The 15,164-nt window shown below is 44.9% G+C and overlaps 1 protein-coding gene across 1 annotated transcript in view; it reads left to right on the top strand.

Annotated features, from left to right (window-relative positions):
• LOC110476133 (uncharacterized) overlaps positions 1–15,164 on the top strand; it is a 124,291-nt gene that overhangs the window by 72,395 nt on the left and 36,732 nt on the right. Inside the window, exon 8 of the mRNA XM_077785752.1 lies at positions 12,335–12,403. Within this exon, the coding sequence (XP_077641878.1) occupies positions 12,335–12,403 (69 nt within the window). The remainder of the gene's footprint in view (positions 1–12,334; positions 12,404–15,164) is intronic.

Raw genomic sequence — 15,164 nt, 5'->3', positions numbered from 1 at the left:
GCTCGGGTGTTTCCTCGGGAGCAGCCCTGGAGCTGATTTTGGATGTGTCCTTCCCTCCCTGGGCTCTGCTGCTGCCCGGGCTGATAAATGCCATTAATTTTATTGCTTTAAGCATCCCCTGGGGGTCCTGGGTGGGGTTTGTATCATCCCATCCCTCGGGATCAGGGTTTGGCTGTGGCTGCAGGAATAGCAGAGCTCCTTCCCCGTGTGAGCAGGGGGGTAAAGCCGAGGTGTTCACTCAGAAACACCAAATATTGAAAAAATATCAAGGGGCTGGAACCAGAGTTGTGCAGAACTTTCAGTGGAAGGTGGTTTTTATTAAAAGTGTCGGGTTTTGTTACCAATATCAGTGTGTTTCAACACAAATCCCCTTAGAACATCACAACTCTCCATCTTTCCCAATATTTTTTCCCCAAAATTTCAGGCAGCGAACACATGCAGCAGCACCTGATGCATTTGGCACGTTTGGGGCTGCTTTGAAGGGCTCCACTTTGACTTTTGCTGCCTTAAAATCAGCTTTATTTGCCTTCCCCTTTGGCCTGGCTGGCAGGGCAGGGCTTTTCCTGGCAGCCAGAGGAGCAGCTTGGAGCCCTGGCAGGGCTTTGATCCCTGGGGATGCTCCAGGCTGGGCTTTTCAGGGATGTGCAGCACGACAGGTCGGTGCCATTTGGGCACGAGCAGGGAGGAACACCTGGGGGAATAGGGGATGAATGGGGGGAGCCCTGCCACAGCCTGGGATGGGGCTAAATGAGTTTTCAAGGACAAAGCCAGGGGATTAGAAAGTCCTTTATGGTTTGATCCGTGTGGAATTGGGCCTGGTAATAAGGAACGTCCCTGTTGCGCTGCAAACTCAGGGGAAAAATCCCAAAATTTAAAATACTTGTCATTTGTACTGTAATTTCAGGAGCAGCATCTCATTTTTCTTTCTCATGGATATAAAATGTTGTTTGACAGCGTATTCTATTTGCAATTATTCATAGTTAAATGGTTTAGTCACCTGCTATGGAAAGAAACTTTTGACAACAACATAAATAATTCTTGGAAGTTGGACTGGATGGCCTTGAAGGTCTTCTCCAACCTTAATGATTCTATTAGTTTATTTTTTTGTAAATGAAGGTTAAAATCAAAGCTCAGCTTCATTATTCATTCCAACTTACTTAATGTTTTTGTTAGTCTCAGTGAAAATAATGGATGTGTGTGTTCATGATATTATTTTTATTGATTCAGCTGGTAACAAAGTAGTGAATGTTACTGTAACAAAGGAAAATACCAAAATACAAAATATTAAATACTGTAAGAAATTCAGTTTGCTGCTGTAAGGAATCAATGGCACTTTTAGGAAAGCTGGGGTAGGATTAAAACCATTAACCTCGCTCGCCTCCACTCCCTCCCTCCGAGCTCAGAATTTCCTTTAGGAAGGAGGGTTGGGGATCAATACGAGAATCTGTTGATAATGTTATATTAATTAGAGTAATCAAACGCAGGCTCGGAGCACGCCAGCTGCCAGGGAGAGGGAGCAGAGCTCCCTGTGCCGTCCATGGCTCTGACCTGGACCATTCCCTGCTGGAGCTGCTGCTCTGCCTCCCTCCCTCCCACCTGGCTTTGGGGGCAGGCTGGCCGCTGTGCCCTGCCAGCAGAGCTGGGATTAGCAGCTCCTGCCACTCCTGGGGGGCAGCCTGGGCATGGGGGCACCCAGAGAGGGGAGGGATCGATGGGGGGATGCAGGATGGACCCGGAGATCGGCCGGAGTGTGGCTGCAGGCACGGCGGGGCTGGAGCTGGCCTGCCTCCATCCTCACCCCCATCCTCACCCCCATCCTCACCCCCCATCCTCTCCCCCCATCCTCTCTCCCCATCCTCACCCCCATCCTCACCCCCATCCTCTCCCCATCCTCTCTCCCCATCCTCTCTCCCCATCCTCTCCCCATCCTCACCCCCCATCCTCTCCCCATCCTCTCTCCCCATCCTCACCCCCATCCTCACCCCCATCCTCTCCCCCCATCCTCACCCCCATCCTCACCCCCATCCTCTCCCCATCCTCACCCCCATCCTCACCCCCATCCTCTCCCCATCCTCTCCCCATCCTCTCCCCCCATCCTCTCCCCATCCTCTCCCCCATCCTCTCCCCCATCCTCACCCCCATCCTCTCCCCCCATCCTCTCCCCCCATCCTCTCCCCCCATCCTCTCCCCCCATCCTCTCCCCCCATCCTCACCAATTGTAAAATTAATCTTTTATTGTTATTTCCACAACTGTTATGGTGGAAGTTATCTGAAAAAAAGGGGTGATTTTTTTTTTTAAGAATGTTTTTGTAGAATCCCTCAATGGTTTGGGTTGGATGGGACCTTTAGAGACCAGCCAGTTCCATCCTCTGGCACCTTCTGATGGATGCCCCATCTCTGGCAGTGCCCAAGGCCGGGTGGGACAGGGCTGGGAGCAGCCTGGGACGGTGGCAGTGTCCCTGCCCATGGCAGGGGGTGGCACTGGGTGGGATTTAAGGTCCCTCCCAGCCCAAACCATTCCATGGTTCTATGGCTGGGCGACTGAGCAGTGCAATTAAAAGTGTGGTTAACACAATCACCTTGATTAAAAAGCACAAATTCCATATGAAGGGTCCCCAGCCATCCCGTGGGTGCATGTGCGAGTTCAGAACCAGGTTCCTTCTGATGATGAAGGACGATGGGCCTCAGTGGTGCTCTGCTGCCAGTCCCACACAGTTGTGTGGGTTAAAACCCTTAAACACCCAATGACTTTTTAATATTTCAAGTTATTTCTGTTCTCTAAGAATGAGAGGAATGCCCTCCTGAAGTACTTGGCAGAGCTCTCCCATCGAAGTTAAAGCTGGCTGGAAATGAAACCTAATTGGGGAAAGTTTATGGAAGTTCTGGTGTTGAATAAGTCTGCTTATTTATTACTTTGCTACAGCTTTATACAAATATATGGATGCACATGTGTCTGAGGGAAAATTATGCTGTCCAGACTTATGAGAGCCAGTTGGAATCTCTCAAGGTTGCAGATGAGCAGTGGAAATGCATGTGTATATTATCAGCTCCGTGCCCTTGGCGGTGACTTCCTCCCTGATGACAAATCTTTCTTCACTCCTCTCCTGGAAATCAGTGCTTTGGTGGTTTTCTCTCTTGGATTTGTCTGTTTTCCCACTTGCTCTAATGGGCTCCACTCGAACTTTTAAAAACAAGCATTTATTTGAAATGCATTAGACAACACAGCACTTCAGAAAAAATGCTTGATACCCCAAATTCCTCCCTGAATTATTTAAGCGCCGCTGCAGCAAACTGTTTACTCAGGGACGTTCAGCCTGGTGTGTAGTAGGGGTGTAGTTTTCTTTTAATGCAGTTATTGAATTCCAACCCACAGAGCCTCTGGCGGGGTTCCAGGAGCGCTCTGCTGCGCGGAGTGAAGATAAATTGTTTGTTTTCAGCAGCATTTCTTCATCTTCATCCCTTCATCTGCAATGAAATTTTACAGCCAGCCGCTGAATATTTAAGCAATATATTTACCTCTTTTATCCTGGGGGAGTATTTAATGAGGCTGAGTACAGTAAATGGTTGGAGGAGTTCAGGGTACAGCCTGGGAACGTGGACTTTCCCATCCTTTCCTCCGGCGGGATGAGCTCGGCGTTCCCGAGGCTGCCGGGCTGTAATCCAGCGTGCGCTGGCATCGGCTGCGAGTCCTCCCCACAGATCTCTCCTTGACACACGCTCCCCCTTTTGGTGCCAGATGTCAGCTTCTTCTGCCTCATCCTTGCACGCTCCCAGCTCGCTAAATCCTGGCACTTCGCTGCGCCTCCACCGCCGAGTTTTCCAACTCCGAGTTTTCCACCTCGTCCTTTCCTGATTTTCCAGTGCCCTGTTCGGTGTCTTTGTGAGTTAACACTCCTCGGTGCTAAAATTCTTTAACCATGTCTTGGTGTCTATGGACTTTAAAAAAAAAACTTTTTAAAGTGCTTTTTGATCTTTGGTCGCTTCACGAAAGTTTTTATTAACGTCAGGTCAGAGTGGGAAACGATCGTACGTAGTGTGAACAAATTTCCTTCTTTCTTCAAAAAATCCTCGAGAATGCTTCCTTGCAGCACAATTTGAATATTAATTGTGCTCCATTCTTGATTAAGTATGCTCCACTTACACAGCTTTATTCCTTATGTTTTCACTCCTGACGTTTCCTGGTTGGAAAACGGGAGCTGGAAATTCCCAGAGCCCTCCCAAGGTGCTGGGGCCGCTTTGGTTTCTCTCAGAGCTGCTCCCTGTAATCAGCTGTGCGTGCTCTGTGCTTTATTGCTTCCTTTCCACAGCCACAGGAGTTGTCATCTACTTGATTTTCACTTAACGTGGCCCTTCCTGACGTTGGGAAATTGGCAGATGAAAGAAGGGCTCGTTTGGAATCGAAGTTTTGGGAGTGAATTTTTCAAGTTTGCTGACAAGCTGTCAGGCTGAATTCTGCCCTTACCCCAGAAAGAAAAGCTGACTGTCACTGCCAATCTACAGCCTGTAATGACAATTGTATTTGAGGCAGTGCCATTTTTTCCCCTAGAAATCATTTAAGGAATTTGTCTTTGTGGTTATATTTTAAGCAAGGAAGTGTTTTTTGAATTAAAATGATTTACTTGTGGAAGTAAATGGAGGAGCTGGTATGTGAAGGTAGGTGGGCAGTAGGAGGTCAGGGTGATTTCAGTGATGCAGTGGGTGATCTCAGTGATGCAGTGGGTGGTGGAGCTGGGTGGCTGGCAGATCCTGAGAGGATTGAGTGTTTCCTGGGAGGTGGGATGTGAGGTGGGACAATCCCTGGAGCTGCAGGGCTCAGTTGAGCTCTGCTTACAGCAGGGTGCAGGACCTGGTGGTGCTTTGGGCCGAGATCCTCGCAGGAAAGGGAGCCCTGAAGCCACTGAGGAGGGAAAAAGGAGCCTCAATTTATCCTCCAGAATTGGTGTGATGATTTTTGAAAGCGTTTCCATCGCAGGACCTGGGCAGGGACACCTCCCACTGGCCCAGGTGGCTCCAAGCCCCATCCAGCCTGGCTTCCTCCTCTCACCTGCTCACCAGATCCGTGGCAGCCCTGTCCATTGTCCTCTCCTTTCTCCACCCACGGTGTGCCAGAGGGAAAGAAACTGCTCTGGAACAAATACTGGCTGAAGAACAATTTAAATGAATCAAATCAAATTGGAATTTTTCATAGGGATCGCTTCTTGGTTTTCTGGTTGAGCTGGGAATTATTCCTGAAGGATGTAGCAATAACAGCATTCTTTACTCCATCATTTTTTATATCTGGAATTTATTTTTTTGCTTCTAGATGTTGCTGCTTCTTTTGTTTCAGTAGTTTAGGGGCAGGTTTAACTCCAGGCCATCCTTTTACTTTCCCTAGCTCTTTGTTCCTTGAGGAAGAGGAAGCTTTTCCTTTCTCATCAGCTGGAGGAAACGGCCTCAAGTTGCACTGGGGGAAGTGTGGATTAGATTTGAGGAACAATTTCTTCCTGGGAAAGGTGGTCTGGCTTTGGAATGAGCTGCCCAGGGAAGTGGTGGAGTCACCATCCCTGGAAGTGTTCAGAAAACGTGTGGATGTGGCACCTGGGGACAGGGTTAGTGCTGGACCTGTGCTGGATCAACACCTGGACTTGATGATCTTGGAGGGCTTTTCCAACCTTAATGACCTCCTGATTCCACGATTCCCACCCCTGTCCCCTTAAAGAAACTCACCTGGAAGGTGCCCTTTGAACGCTTCCCTTGCAGTCACTGAGTTGTTCTGAGAACTGATTTCCTCCCCAGGGAATCCCACCCAGTTCTGCTGTTTTCCTGAGCTGGGCTGCAGGCTGGGGAGCAGATCCGAGGTGAAACCTTGCTTGGTTAGGAGGTGTCGAGGTGGATGATGTACAGCCTTCTCTGGGGTGGAAACAAATCCTTGGGATATTTAACAGCAGCCCCTGCAATGAGTCAGAAGCCAATTAATCATTAGTGTTAAACCCTATTTAGGTTGGATTTTTCCTCCAACCTGTGTTTGGGGGTGAAACTGTGGGAGAAAGAAAGAAATTAGGGATGCACTAAATAATGGATGAATGTATCTAGCCAAGATTTGCTGATTAAGTCTTCTTTAGGATTATTATTATAAATAGGGAGTGCCAGATCCTCAGCTGGAGTAAATGGGCTTGGCTCAGCTCAAGTCAGTGGATTTGTGCCAGCTTGAATTCACTGAGGATCTGGCCTTTAATTCTGGAAAAAGGAGGATGTTTGGGGAGGAGAATGATGGGGGCTGTGAGAAGTTTGGTGATGAGAGCACTGTTTTCCTGCTAATATCAGGGAAAAAAATGTAAATGACTATTCTTTTGAATTTTGTAATGAGATTCAAGGAACTACTTGATGTGATTTCATTAGATGGAAATTACTTTTTCCCCAAGTAGCTGCATCTTAACCCCCTGCATGTGGGAAGGGAATATGCATGGAAAATGTGGTGGTTTATTTAATTTTGTGGGTGATTGTCTCTTGCACCAGCATTTCTGCCATTCCTACCTAAAAATGCCTCAATGGCCATCCCGTGTTCATTGGAAGGAAATAGGAATAAATAGAGATGATTGTGGAAATCTGTTTCCCACTCTGCTTTTCCACCAGGAGTGAAGTGGGCTGGAATTTGAGATGGCAGCGATTTCAAATCCAACATGGGGTCTCATTTGGCTGCATTTTAGAAAAGGTATCAACGAATCAGACTGCAAAGCTGCTGCTTTGGTAAATGCTGAAAAATACCCAACCAACAATCTAGTTCCATAGCAAAGGAAATGCACCTTGTTCAACAATACCTTCAAATACAGTGTTTGACCCTCTGGAGTGGACTCAAACAAAATCCAGTTTTGAAATAACACTTTAAAAAGTGGAATATCTTGTAAGGATTAAAAATAACAACACGAAACAAGTTTTTTTATATTCCTAATTGTTCTGACCATAGAATTAATTTCTCAGTCAGAGGAGGGCACGGCTTTTTCATCATTCTCCAGTACCATCAAATCCAGTGTTTGACCATTCGGAGCGGCCACATTTATGCTTAAAAAACAAAAAAAAACCCACCTTTTTAAGGGGGATATCTCAGAAAGCCTAAAAATAACATCACGGAGCAAGTTTGTTATATTCCTAATTGTTCTGACCATAGAATTAATTTCCCAGCCAAAGGGGGGCACGGCTTTTTCATCCCTGGCAGCCTCGGAATATTCAGCGTGTCACAGATGTTCATGAATAATGTCCATTTAGAAGCGTTGGCAGCGAGCTGGCGAGATGAATGAAATGTTGGGGGGATCTGACAGGCAGCACGCTGCTTTGTGATCATTCCAAAGTTCTAATAATCTCCCTCACCTTCCCTGCCTGCCTCTAATGAAAGAGAATAGGTGATTGCACCTCGGGCTATGTTCTGCGCCTAATGACTCCTCCAAAGGCGGATTTATGGAGAAAAAATTAACTTTGAATGAGGATTGAATTGGCCCTGACAGGCTGATAGACTGTGACACAGATTCTGTGGCAAAACAGACGTAGCCCTAATTGATTATCAATATTTTAAGCAAAGTGATGAAAATAAGCATTAAGTGATGAGAAAGGCAGTCTTAATACAGTAGGCAGTCACCGGGAGCCGGGAAGTCTTCGGGGAGCTCGGCCGGGACGGGATTTTAGCTGGCAGTTCTTCCCTTTCCCTGCCCCACAGCCCGTGTCCCTCCCCAGCCTCTTCCTCTCCTGGATCTGTTGATATTCCAGCCAGGAACGAGCGTGCCTCCCTCTCTCCAGAGGAGTTGGTTTGGTTTTAACCCCTTTGGACTCGGGGCTGCTTCGTGGGTTTTGGATGTTCTCTCCTTCCCTGCTGGGCTCTCTCCCTGCCCTGTGCAGGTGAGCCACAAACTGCTTCCTGAAAATGGTAACAACCAGGAGAAAATTGCCTGGTTGGTGGGAAAGGGTTGATCTTGATGATTCTTGGTTGTACCCGATATAAACTAATACCTTGGTGACACCAAATACCTCAGTTATCCTTTGGAGCAGGACAACGTTTGGGTTTTGCCTGTGTTTTTTCAGTTGGGTTGCATATGGCTGGATTTGTTTTCTACCAAAAATCCATTGAATGTTTGGGAAAACCCTCGTGGCTGTGAGCCAGCTGCTGGTTAGCTGTGCCATAACAGGACGTTTATCCTAGGGTAAGGAATGTTTTCCAAAATGCCTGAGGGGAGGGAACTGAGCAGGAATGCTGCATTCCCACACCAGGAGGAATCAGTGGGATAGCATCTTCCTTCCAAACACTGGGCGTGTTCCCCAGGAATTTGGAGAAGCTTAAAATACCCAGATTTGGGCTTTTGGGGAAGTTTTTAAGTGTGACTGGCAGAGCAGGGGAGGGGCAGCGAGCTCCTCCCTCACCCTCCTGCTCAGGGCTCCAATATCCATAATTAGAGCCTGGTGTAATTAAATTACAGGGCAGCAAGGGCAGAAGTTCCCATGTGTGGGAATTGGGTGTTTCAGGGGTAATTAGGAAGGACAGGGAGTTCCTGTGGCACTGAGAGATCCATGGCCATGATGGACTGGGCAGGTGAACCATGGATTTATGGAATCACAGCACCCCGTGGATTTATGGGATCATGGATTAACAGAATCATACACTCATTCAGGCTGGAAAAGCCCTCTGAGACCTCCAAGAATGTTGGTGATGTTTAAATTTGGGGTGAAATGTTACTGAAGGGAAAAATACCGAAAACCAGCTTAAATCTGGAGTGATAAGAATGTGTGTGCTGGTGTCACTTTTCCTCTGGAACTCAGAATTAATTCCTGGGTGCTGCTCCTGGTGTTCCTGTCAGAGGAATTCTCTGAGCAAGTGGTTGTTTGGAGTTTGTGCTGGAATTTGTCGGGTGGATAACAGATAATTTTACACGTCAGCCTATGAATATTCAGCAGAGAGGATTTCCACAAGCCTTGATAAATTTAATATACCAGAGAAAAATAACATGTAAATTAAACAGGGCCTTGTAAATTAATAATGGATTCCACTTGTATTTTTATATGTGAGCTGACTGAATATTTTATAAGTGCAAAAATGTTTGTGTTTAAAAGAAAAAAAAGGTGAAGTCTTTCTGATGAGCACCGTGGATGGTTGGCTGCATTTTAAATGAGATGTCCATGTGTTTTTACAGTTTCTTGGCTTTCTTTTCCTCAGACACATCTTGTATTTTCAACTTTGAGCGGTTGGAAAGTCCACAATTAAGTTGAATTAATTTATTTTTCCAGACCTCTTGTGGTTTGCAGTTGTGGGTGTTCTGACACTCCTCTCTTTTTAATTTTGACAGGAAAATGAAATTTCCTTAGTGCAGGGCTGAGTTTTTTCCATGTACCTTCCCTGCTTCTCCCATGCTCTGGGGGAGGACTCTGCTGCAGGAGCTCCTCCATCAGCCTGGGCCACACTTTCCAAAATGCCCTTTCCAGCCCCAAAACATGCCCTGCTCTGTTTCTACCGTGGAATAATTCACAGTTTGCCTGGCTTCTCTTAATTAGCAGCTTTGCTTGGAATAATTTCACCTTGGCTCAGCATGAGACTGGTCAGGATTAAGGCATCAGCCACCCATCAGGGAGTGACTGCTTCCCAAACCTTGAGCACTCCCAGGGGTTCCATGGAATCGTGGAATTGTTTCGGTTGGGAAAGCCCTCCCAGACCATCAAATCCAAGTTGTAAAGATCTTTTAATGTTGTTTAACTGCAGCTTGGTTTGAGAAAAGTGAATCTCTTTTAGAGCTTTTGATGGCGCTTGGGCAATGAACAACAATATATTCACTCTATAATAACAATAATAATAACAATAACAATAATAATAATAATAATAATAACAACAACATTGATGAGGAGGAAAAGAAGAACAGAAAGGAGGAGGAGAGGAAGGAGAAGCAGGAGAAGAAAAAAGGAAGGAGAAGAAGAAGAAAAGGAGAAGGATGGGAAGAAGAAGAGTGGACACAATCCTGTGCCATGCTCTCCAGGATGACCCTGCTGGAGGCTGAACCACTTGAGCCACTGTGGTACCTCCCAGCCTGGCCCTTTCTGGGATTCTGTGCAAAAACGACAGAAAATGTGAAATGTTTGAAGAGAATCTTTGGTGTTAAATCCCGAGAGTAACTCAGAGTTTCAGTGCCTGTTGTTGGTTGTGGTGGACACAGCCCTGTGAGCTCAGGACTGCTCTGAAGATTTATGAACTAAGTTAAATTGTTGTTAATGAGCAATTTTGTGTGGAGAATTGTCCTCGTGATACTTCCTAAATTGCCCCATTGTCCCTCTAATTAACCAGGACTTGAAAGGCCAAGCTCTGCCTCGGCAGCAGTTTTAACTTGACTTACAAGGGCTGAAAATCAGCGATTTAAAGTTAACAAAGACAAGCTAAAAATTTATTCATTGACCAGCAGCATCTTTCCTGTGTGTTTTAATATCTTTTTGCCACTGAGATACCCAATGAATTGTTCCTGTGCAGCAACAAATCGGGCAGGAAGAACAAAGTAGCTCAGTGGAATAGATAAATCAAATTTAGGCCTGGTAGTTTATTGAATCTAAATTGTGCCCAGTTGGCCCACGAGCTATATGAGCAATCCATCTTGTGCTGATAATGGAGGGTCTTGAAATCCACCTGATGTTTGCATTATTAAATTCCAGCCTAATGAGCTCTGCTAATACATATTGAAGACAGTTGTAAGGAGCAGAATGGGAATGGGAGCGGGATAATTTGAAAGAAACATAAGCTGAGCATTTTACATGACTCAAGGGGTATATCTACAATTACACATATCACCAAAATTGAATTTAAATGGAATTTCTATTATCCCTGTCCTTTTACCAAGGAGAATAAAGTGTAAATGAAGTAAAAGTCTTCAGAGTTACGCGTGGTTTGGTTTTATTATGGGATTTAATAGATTCTTGTAATGATCTTGAGTGGCAGAAAAAGTTTTAATATTTCACGGCTTTAAGTGTTGTCTAAATATGTATAAAATTGTGGAGGTGGAAGCAGCTGTCAGTGCAGTGATTGGATAATTTGGTAACACCCTGGTCAGGTTGTGCATTTTAAACTGGAGCCGGTGGCTCCAAAAAGCAGCGACCCCTTCACCCCCCTCCTGAGCTGAGTTTGGTTTTCATCAATTATTGCTTCATTCAGGAGGTGCTCGGAGTAAATATTTGCAAATCTGACTGAGCTCTTGCCATTCAGAGCACAGTTTGTAGTGATTTCCCTCCCTGGGAAGGCCTGGTGTAAATGCTGGATTTCTGGTCCTTTTTGGTTCTTTCCTTTCTGGCCTGGTGATACTTTTGAAAACTTAATATTTCATCAAGTATAATGTTATTAGAGACTTATTCTCACTTAGTTCACTCATCAGGCAGTGAGATGGCAATAAAAGAGAATGGCTCCTTTGAGACATTAATGCTTTGGAATAAATGATGTGCTAGAACAGAAATTTAATTAATTTACAGAGTATATTGATAGTCCCTTGTTACTGTGCTGTATATTTTTAATCTTCTTTAACATCTGTAGGAAAGTGTTTGAAAACCCCTGCAGTTGAGCAACTGGTAGATAATTAAGTAATAAGGGAAGAGGTTTCTAGAGGGAAAAAGATTCTTTTTAAAGAAGATTGTTGGAACATGGATTAAGTACTGCTGCTGTGATTTGGAGTGAAGAGAAAATTGTGTACTGCCTAATAAAGTCCTGAGGAAGAGCTGACTCCCACTCTGAACAGTCTGCAGGCCTGGAAATATTGTTTTGTTTCCGTTTTACCCCCAAAATAGGCCTGATGGATTATTCAGAAAATCTGCCACTGCATGGGTGCACCACCTTTGGGTCGGTGCAGTTTGGTCTGGGGGCAGCTGGGCAGGGGAGATTGGGGTTTAAAGAAAGAAAACAAAACCTCTTAAAAGTCTCTTAAGGGCTTTACTGACCCCAAAATCAATGTGGGGATTTGTACTGAATTAATATTGCCTCTAATACTGACCTGATATTACCCTCCATAATCCCATTTATGCCATTCCTTAACTGTGGGAATGGCTTTAAATGAATTTAATGAAGAACCAAGTTCTGGTCTGTCAGGCACGTGGATTTCATTGTGGGGCCTGCAGGGAGGAACATGAAATTGGGATTAAAGCCCTGAAAATATTGTTTGGCCAGAGGTTGTCGACAGCCCATCCCTGGCAGTGCCCAAGGCCGGGTTGGACACTGGGGCTGGAGCAGCCTGGGGCAGTGGGAGGTGTCCCTGCCATGGATGGGATTTAAGGTCCTTCCAACCCAAACCATTCCATAATTCCTTTATTTGATTGGATAAATTTAACTAATTCCAACTGGTTTTCTTCTTTTTAGCCAAAGCAGATGAAGCGTTGAAGGCCAAGGAGAGAAGTGAAGAAGAAGCCAAGAGAAGAAAGGAAGAAGGTGAGGAATTTTCTTCTATTTCATAACAAACTAAAGCCCAGGAAGACAGAAATTATTATTTTTAAGCTCTAGTGGGGCTGTGAGATTTTCCTCCCTGGGCTGATGATGGGATCTGGTGCCCTGAGCTGCTTCTCTGCAGTCCAGCAGGTGGAATAATGAAACCACATGGATTGAAATGTCAGGGAGTGATGGAAGAGACATTTCCAATATCTGAGGGAGCCAATCCAAACAATCCAGGAGCCTCAAATCCTCACTGGAGCTCTGTGGGCTTTGAGGTCCCTTCAACCCAAACCATTCCGGGATTCCATGATTTAATTCCAAGAGGGAACTCAGGAAAATTCCCCATTTTTGAAACCACGGCTGCTGAGAATTTCACTCAAAATCAAAATGTTCTAATCTTTAGTTTGTTTTACCTGGGATGCTGAGAGGAATTAATTGATGCTCCTAGTTAATCCTGCTTGGAGAAGGTTGTTGTGATACCCAAGGAGGAAATTCAAGTGGAAAAGTGACCCTGACAAGGCAGGAGGGAAAAAATCCAAATCTGACTGGAAAAGGACCAAACCAAGGAGCTGTGCCCCCTCCCCTTTGTGATTCCTGGATTTTGGAACCCATGGCCCAGGGGGAGCCTTTCCACCTGGAGTTGTCACCCAGCCAGGCTCCCATGGGCACAGGGATTTTGGGATGAGCTGGTTGGGTCCCACCAGCACCAATCCGCAGGGAAAATAGAGTTTGGGAACATTTTTGTGTGGAAAAATACATTGATTTTTTGTGCTCAGATCTCATTGTGAGTGGCAGATGTGCTGGCAATTGCTGTGCCAGCAGGGATTGGGAAGGGTGAGTGTGGAGAGGCAGAGGGAAGAAAAAAGGGGCAATTCATGACTTGGGAACAATGGGATTTCCAGGGAAATGGGGAGGAAAACCTCTACAATTTATTAATAAGCCATGAAAACTGTCCTGGGGTGGCTTTGAAGGGTTGTGAGGATGTCACAGTGTTGGAAAATGAAGATTTTTTTTCTGAGCAACTCAAATTCATCCATTTTCTGAGGAGTTGGCTCCCAGTTAGGAATGAAAGTTCATTCTCCCTGGAAAATACAAAATCTTATTAAATTGTGTATGAGGCATTGGAGCATTCCAAGACATCCAGGGGAATTGCACACTGGGGAAACTCCATTTATTTGTTAAGTTTATGTCCAAATGGATTCAAAATTCCAGTTTTAGGTGGGTTTATGTCCCATATGGATTTGCAAACAGGACATTTATCCAGTGCTTAGAATGTGTTCCCTTCCCTGTCCCAGGCTGCAGTGACATCTTTTGCTTGGAAAAAGAGCATTTTGCATTTTTCCTTAGTTCTTCCTTCCTCACACAACCCCTCTGGGTGGTTTTTAACCCTCTTTGATCCCTCATGGGGATCCCTGAGGTTGGAAAAAACTTTCCAGACCATTAATTCCAAACTGTGACTGATCCCACCAGAGCACCGAGTGCTACACAAAATCATTGAAATAAAATAAGATAAAGCAAAATTATATTGAATTAAATCTTTTTAAAAAGTTCTAAATTACTATTTTAAAAGAATTTTTATTTCTCTAATATCCCTTATTTTATTTCCCTAACTAGAACCCTCCAAAAGGAAATTCCAGCCCCTGTAGGCATCCTGTGACTCCTTTACTCAGGAGCTGCAATAAAAATAATTCTACAAATAAACCAATCCTTTCCCAACTCATAAAAACTGGTTATTGCCCACCCCATAGCGAGGGGTGTCTTAACATTCCTTTTATTGTCATTTTATTGCCAAATCAGGTGTGAGATTAGACGTTGGATGTTCCATGTAATCTGCTCGGAAATCAAATTATTTGACCTCCAAGGCCAGCACTGCCCCTTCCTGCTGGTTTCCTGTTAAATATGCAGCATTTCCCCAGCATGAATAAAAAATTGAGGATAAATTAGAATCTGCAGACAGCTGACCCCAGCTCCAGATTAGAGACTGGGGGCTCGTGCTGGTTTAAATGTTTTAATTACCATAGTCCCTCCAGCCCGGTGAAGGACACACAGCAAAATGCTGATTTTTTTTTTTTTTTTTTTTTTAAGTGACTAAAAAGCAAAGAAAGAAAGAAAAAGGCTCCCCCCACCTAATTTGAATTTTTCAGTTTTGTTACATTTGCACTTCCATTGGAGCTATGCTAATTTGCTGCATGAAATTAGGTCTATTAGCAAAACCTACTATTTTTCCAGGAGTATTTTCAGTGGTTGGGTTTTCCTAGTTTGGTTTTTGTTTACTTGCTTTGGGGCTGCCTGAAAAGTGAAAAAATCCAGAGGGGATTTTGCCACCCAACTGGGTTTTACTCCAGACAAATTCCGAATAGATGAAGTGGACAAGAGGAAAATTGGAAAAAAAAATGCAAAGGAAAAACTGGGACATCTTGGATGATGTTAGGGAGAGGTTTTGGGCTCGTTTCTCTTAATCTCCCACGAATAATAAGATTTTTAAATCTTGAGTTTGAAATAACACCATGGCAGGGCCACGTGTGGGGAGGAGGAGCTGGGGATGCATCAGGAAACCAGGAACAGAAGTTGTTCTGGAGCACAGTAGGATAGAAAATGTGGATTTTTGGCAATCAATCATTCCATAGGTGGATGGAGGGAGGGTGGTGCTGGATGGGGCGAGCGTTATCCTGGTGCCTTTATCCCAGAATTTGCATTTTCCTTTGCTTTTATCCCAGGATTTGCATTTCCCTTTGCCTTTATAGCAGGATTTGCATTTCCT

The sequence above is a fragment of the Lonchura striata genome, chromosome 10 (assembly GCF_046129695.1).
Source record: "Lonchura striata isolate bLonStr1 chromosome 10, bLonStr1.mat, whole genome shotgun sequence".
In the NCBI taxonomy this organism is placed as follows: Eukaryota; Metazoa; Chordata; class Aves; order Passeriformes; family Estrildidae; genus Lonchura; species Lonchura striata.
The sequence above is the reverse complement of the archived record's forward strand: the minus strand, read 5'-3'. Positions and strand labels throughout refer to the sequence as shown.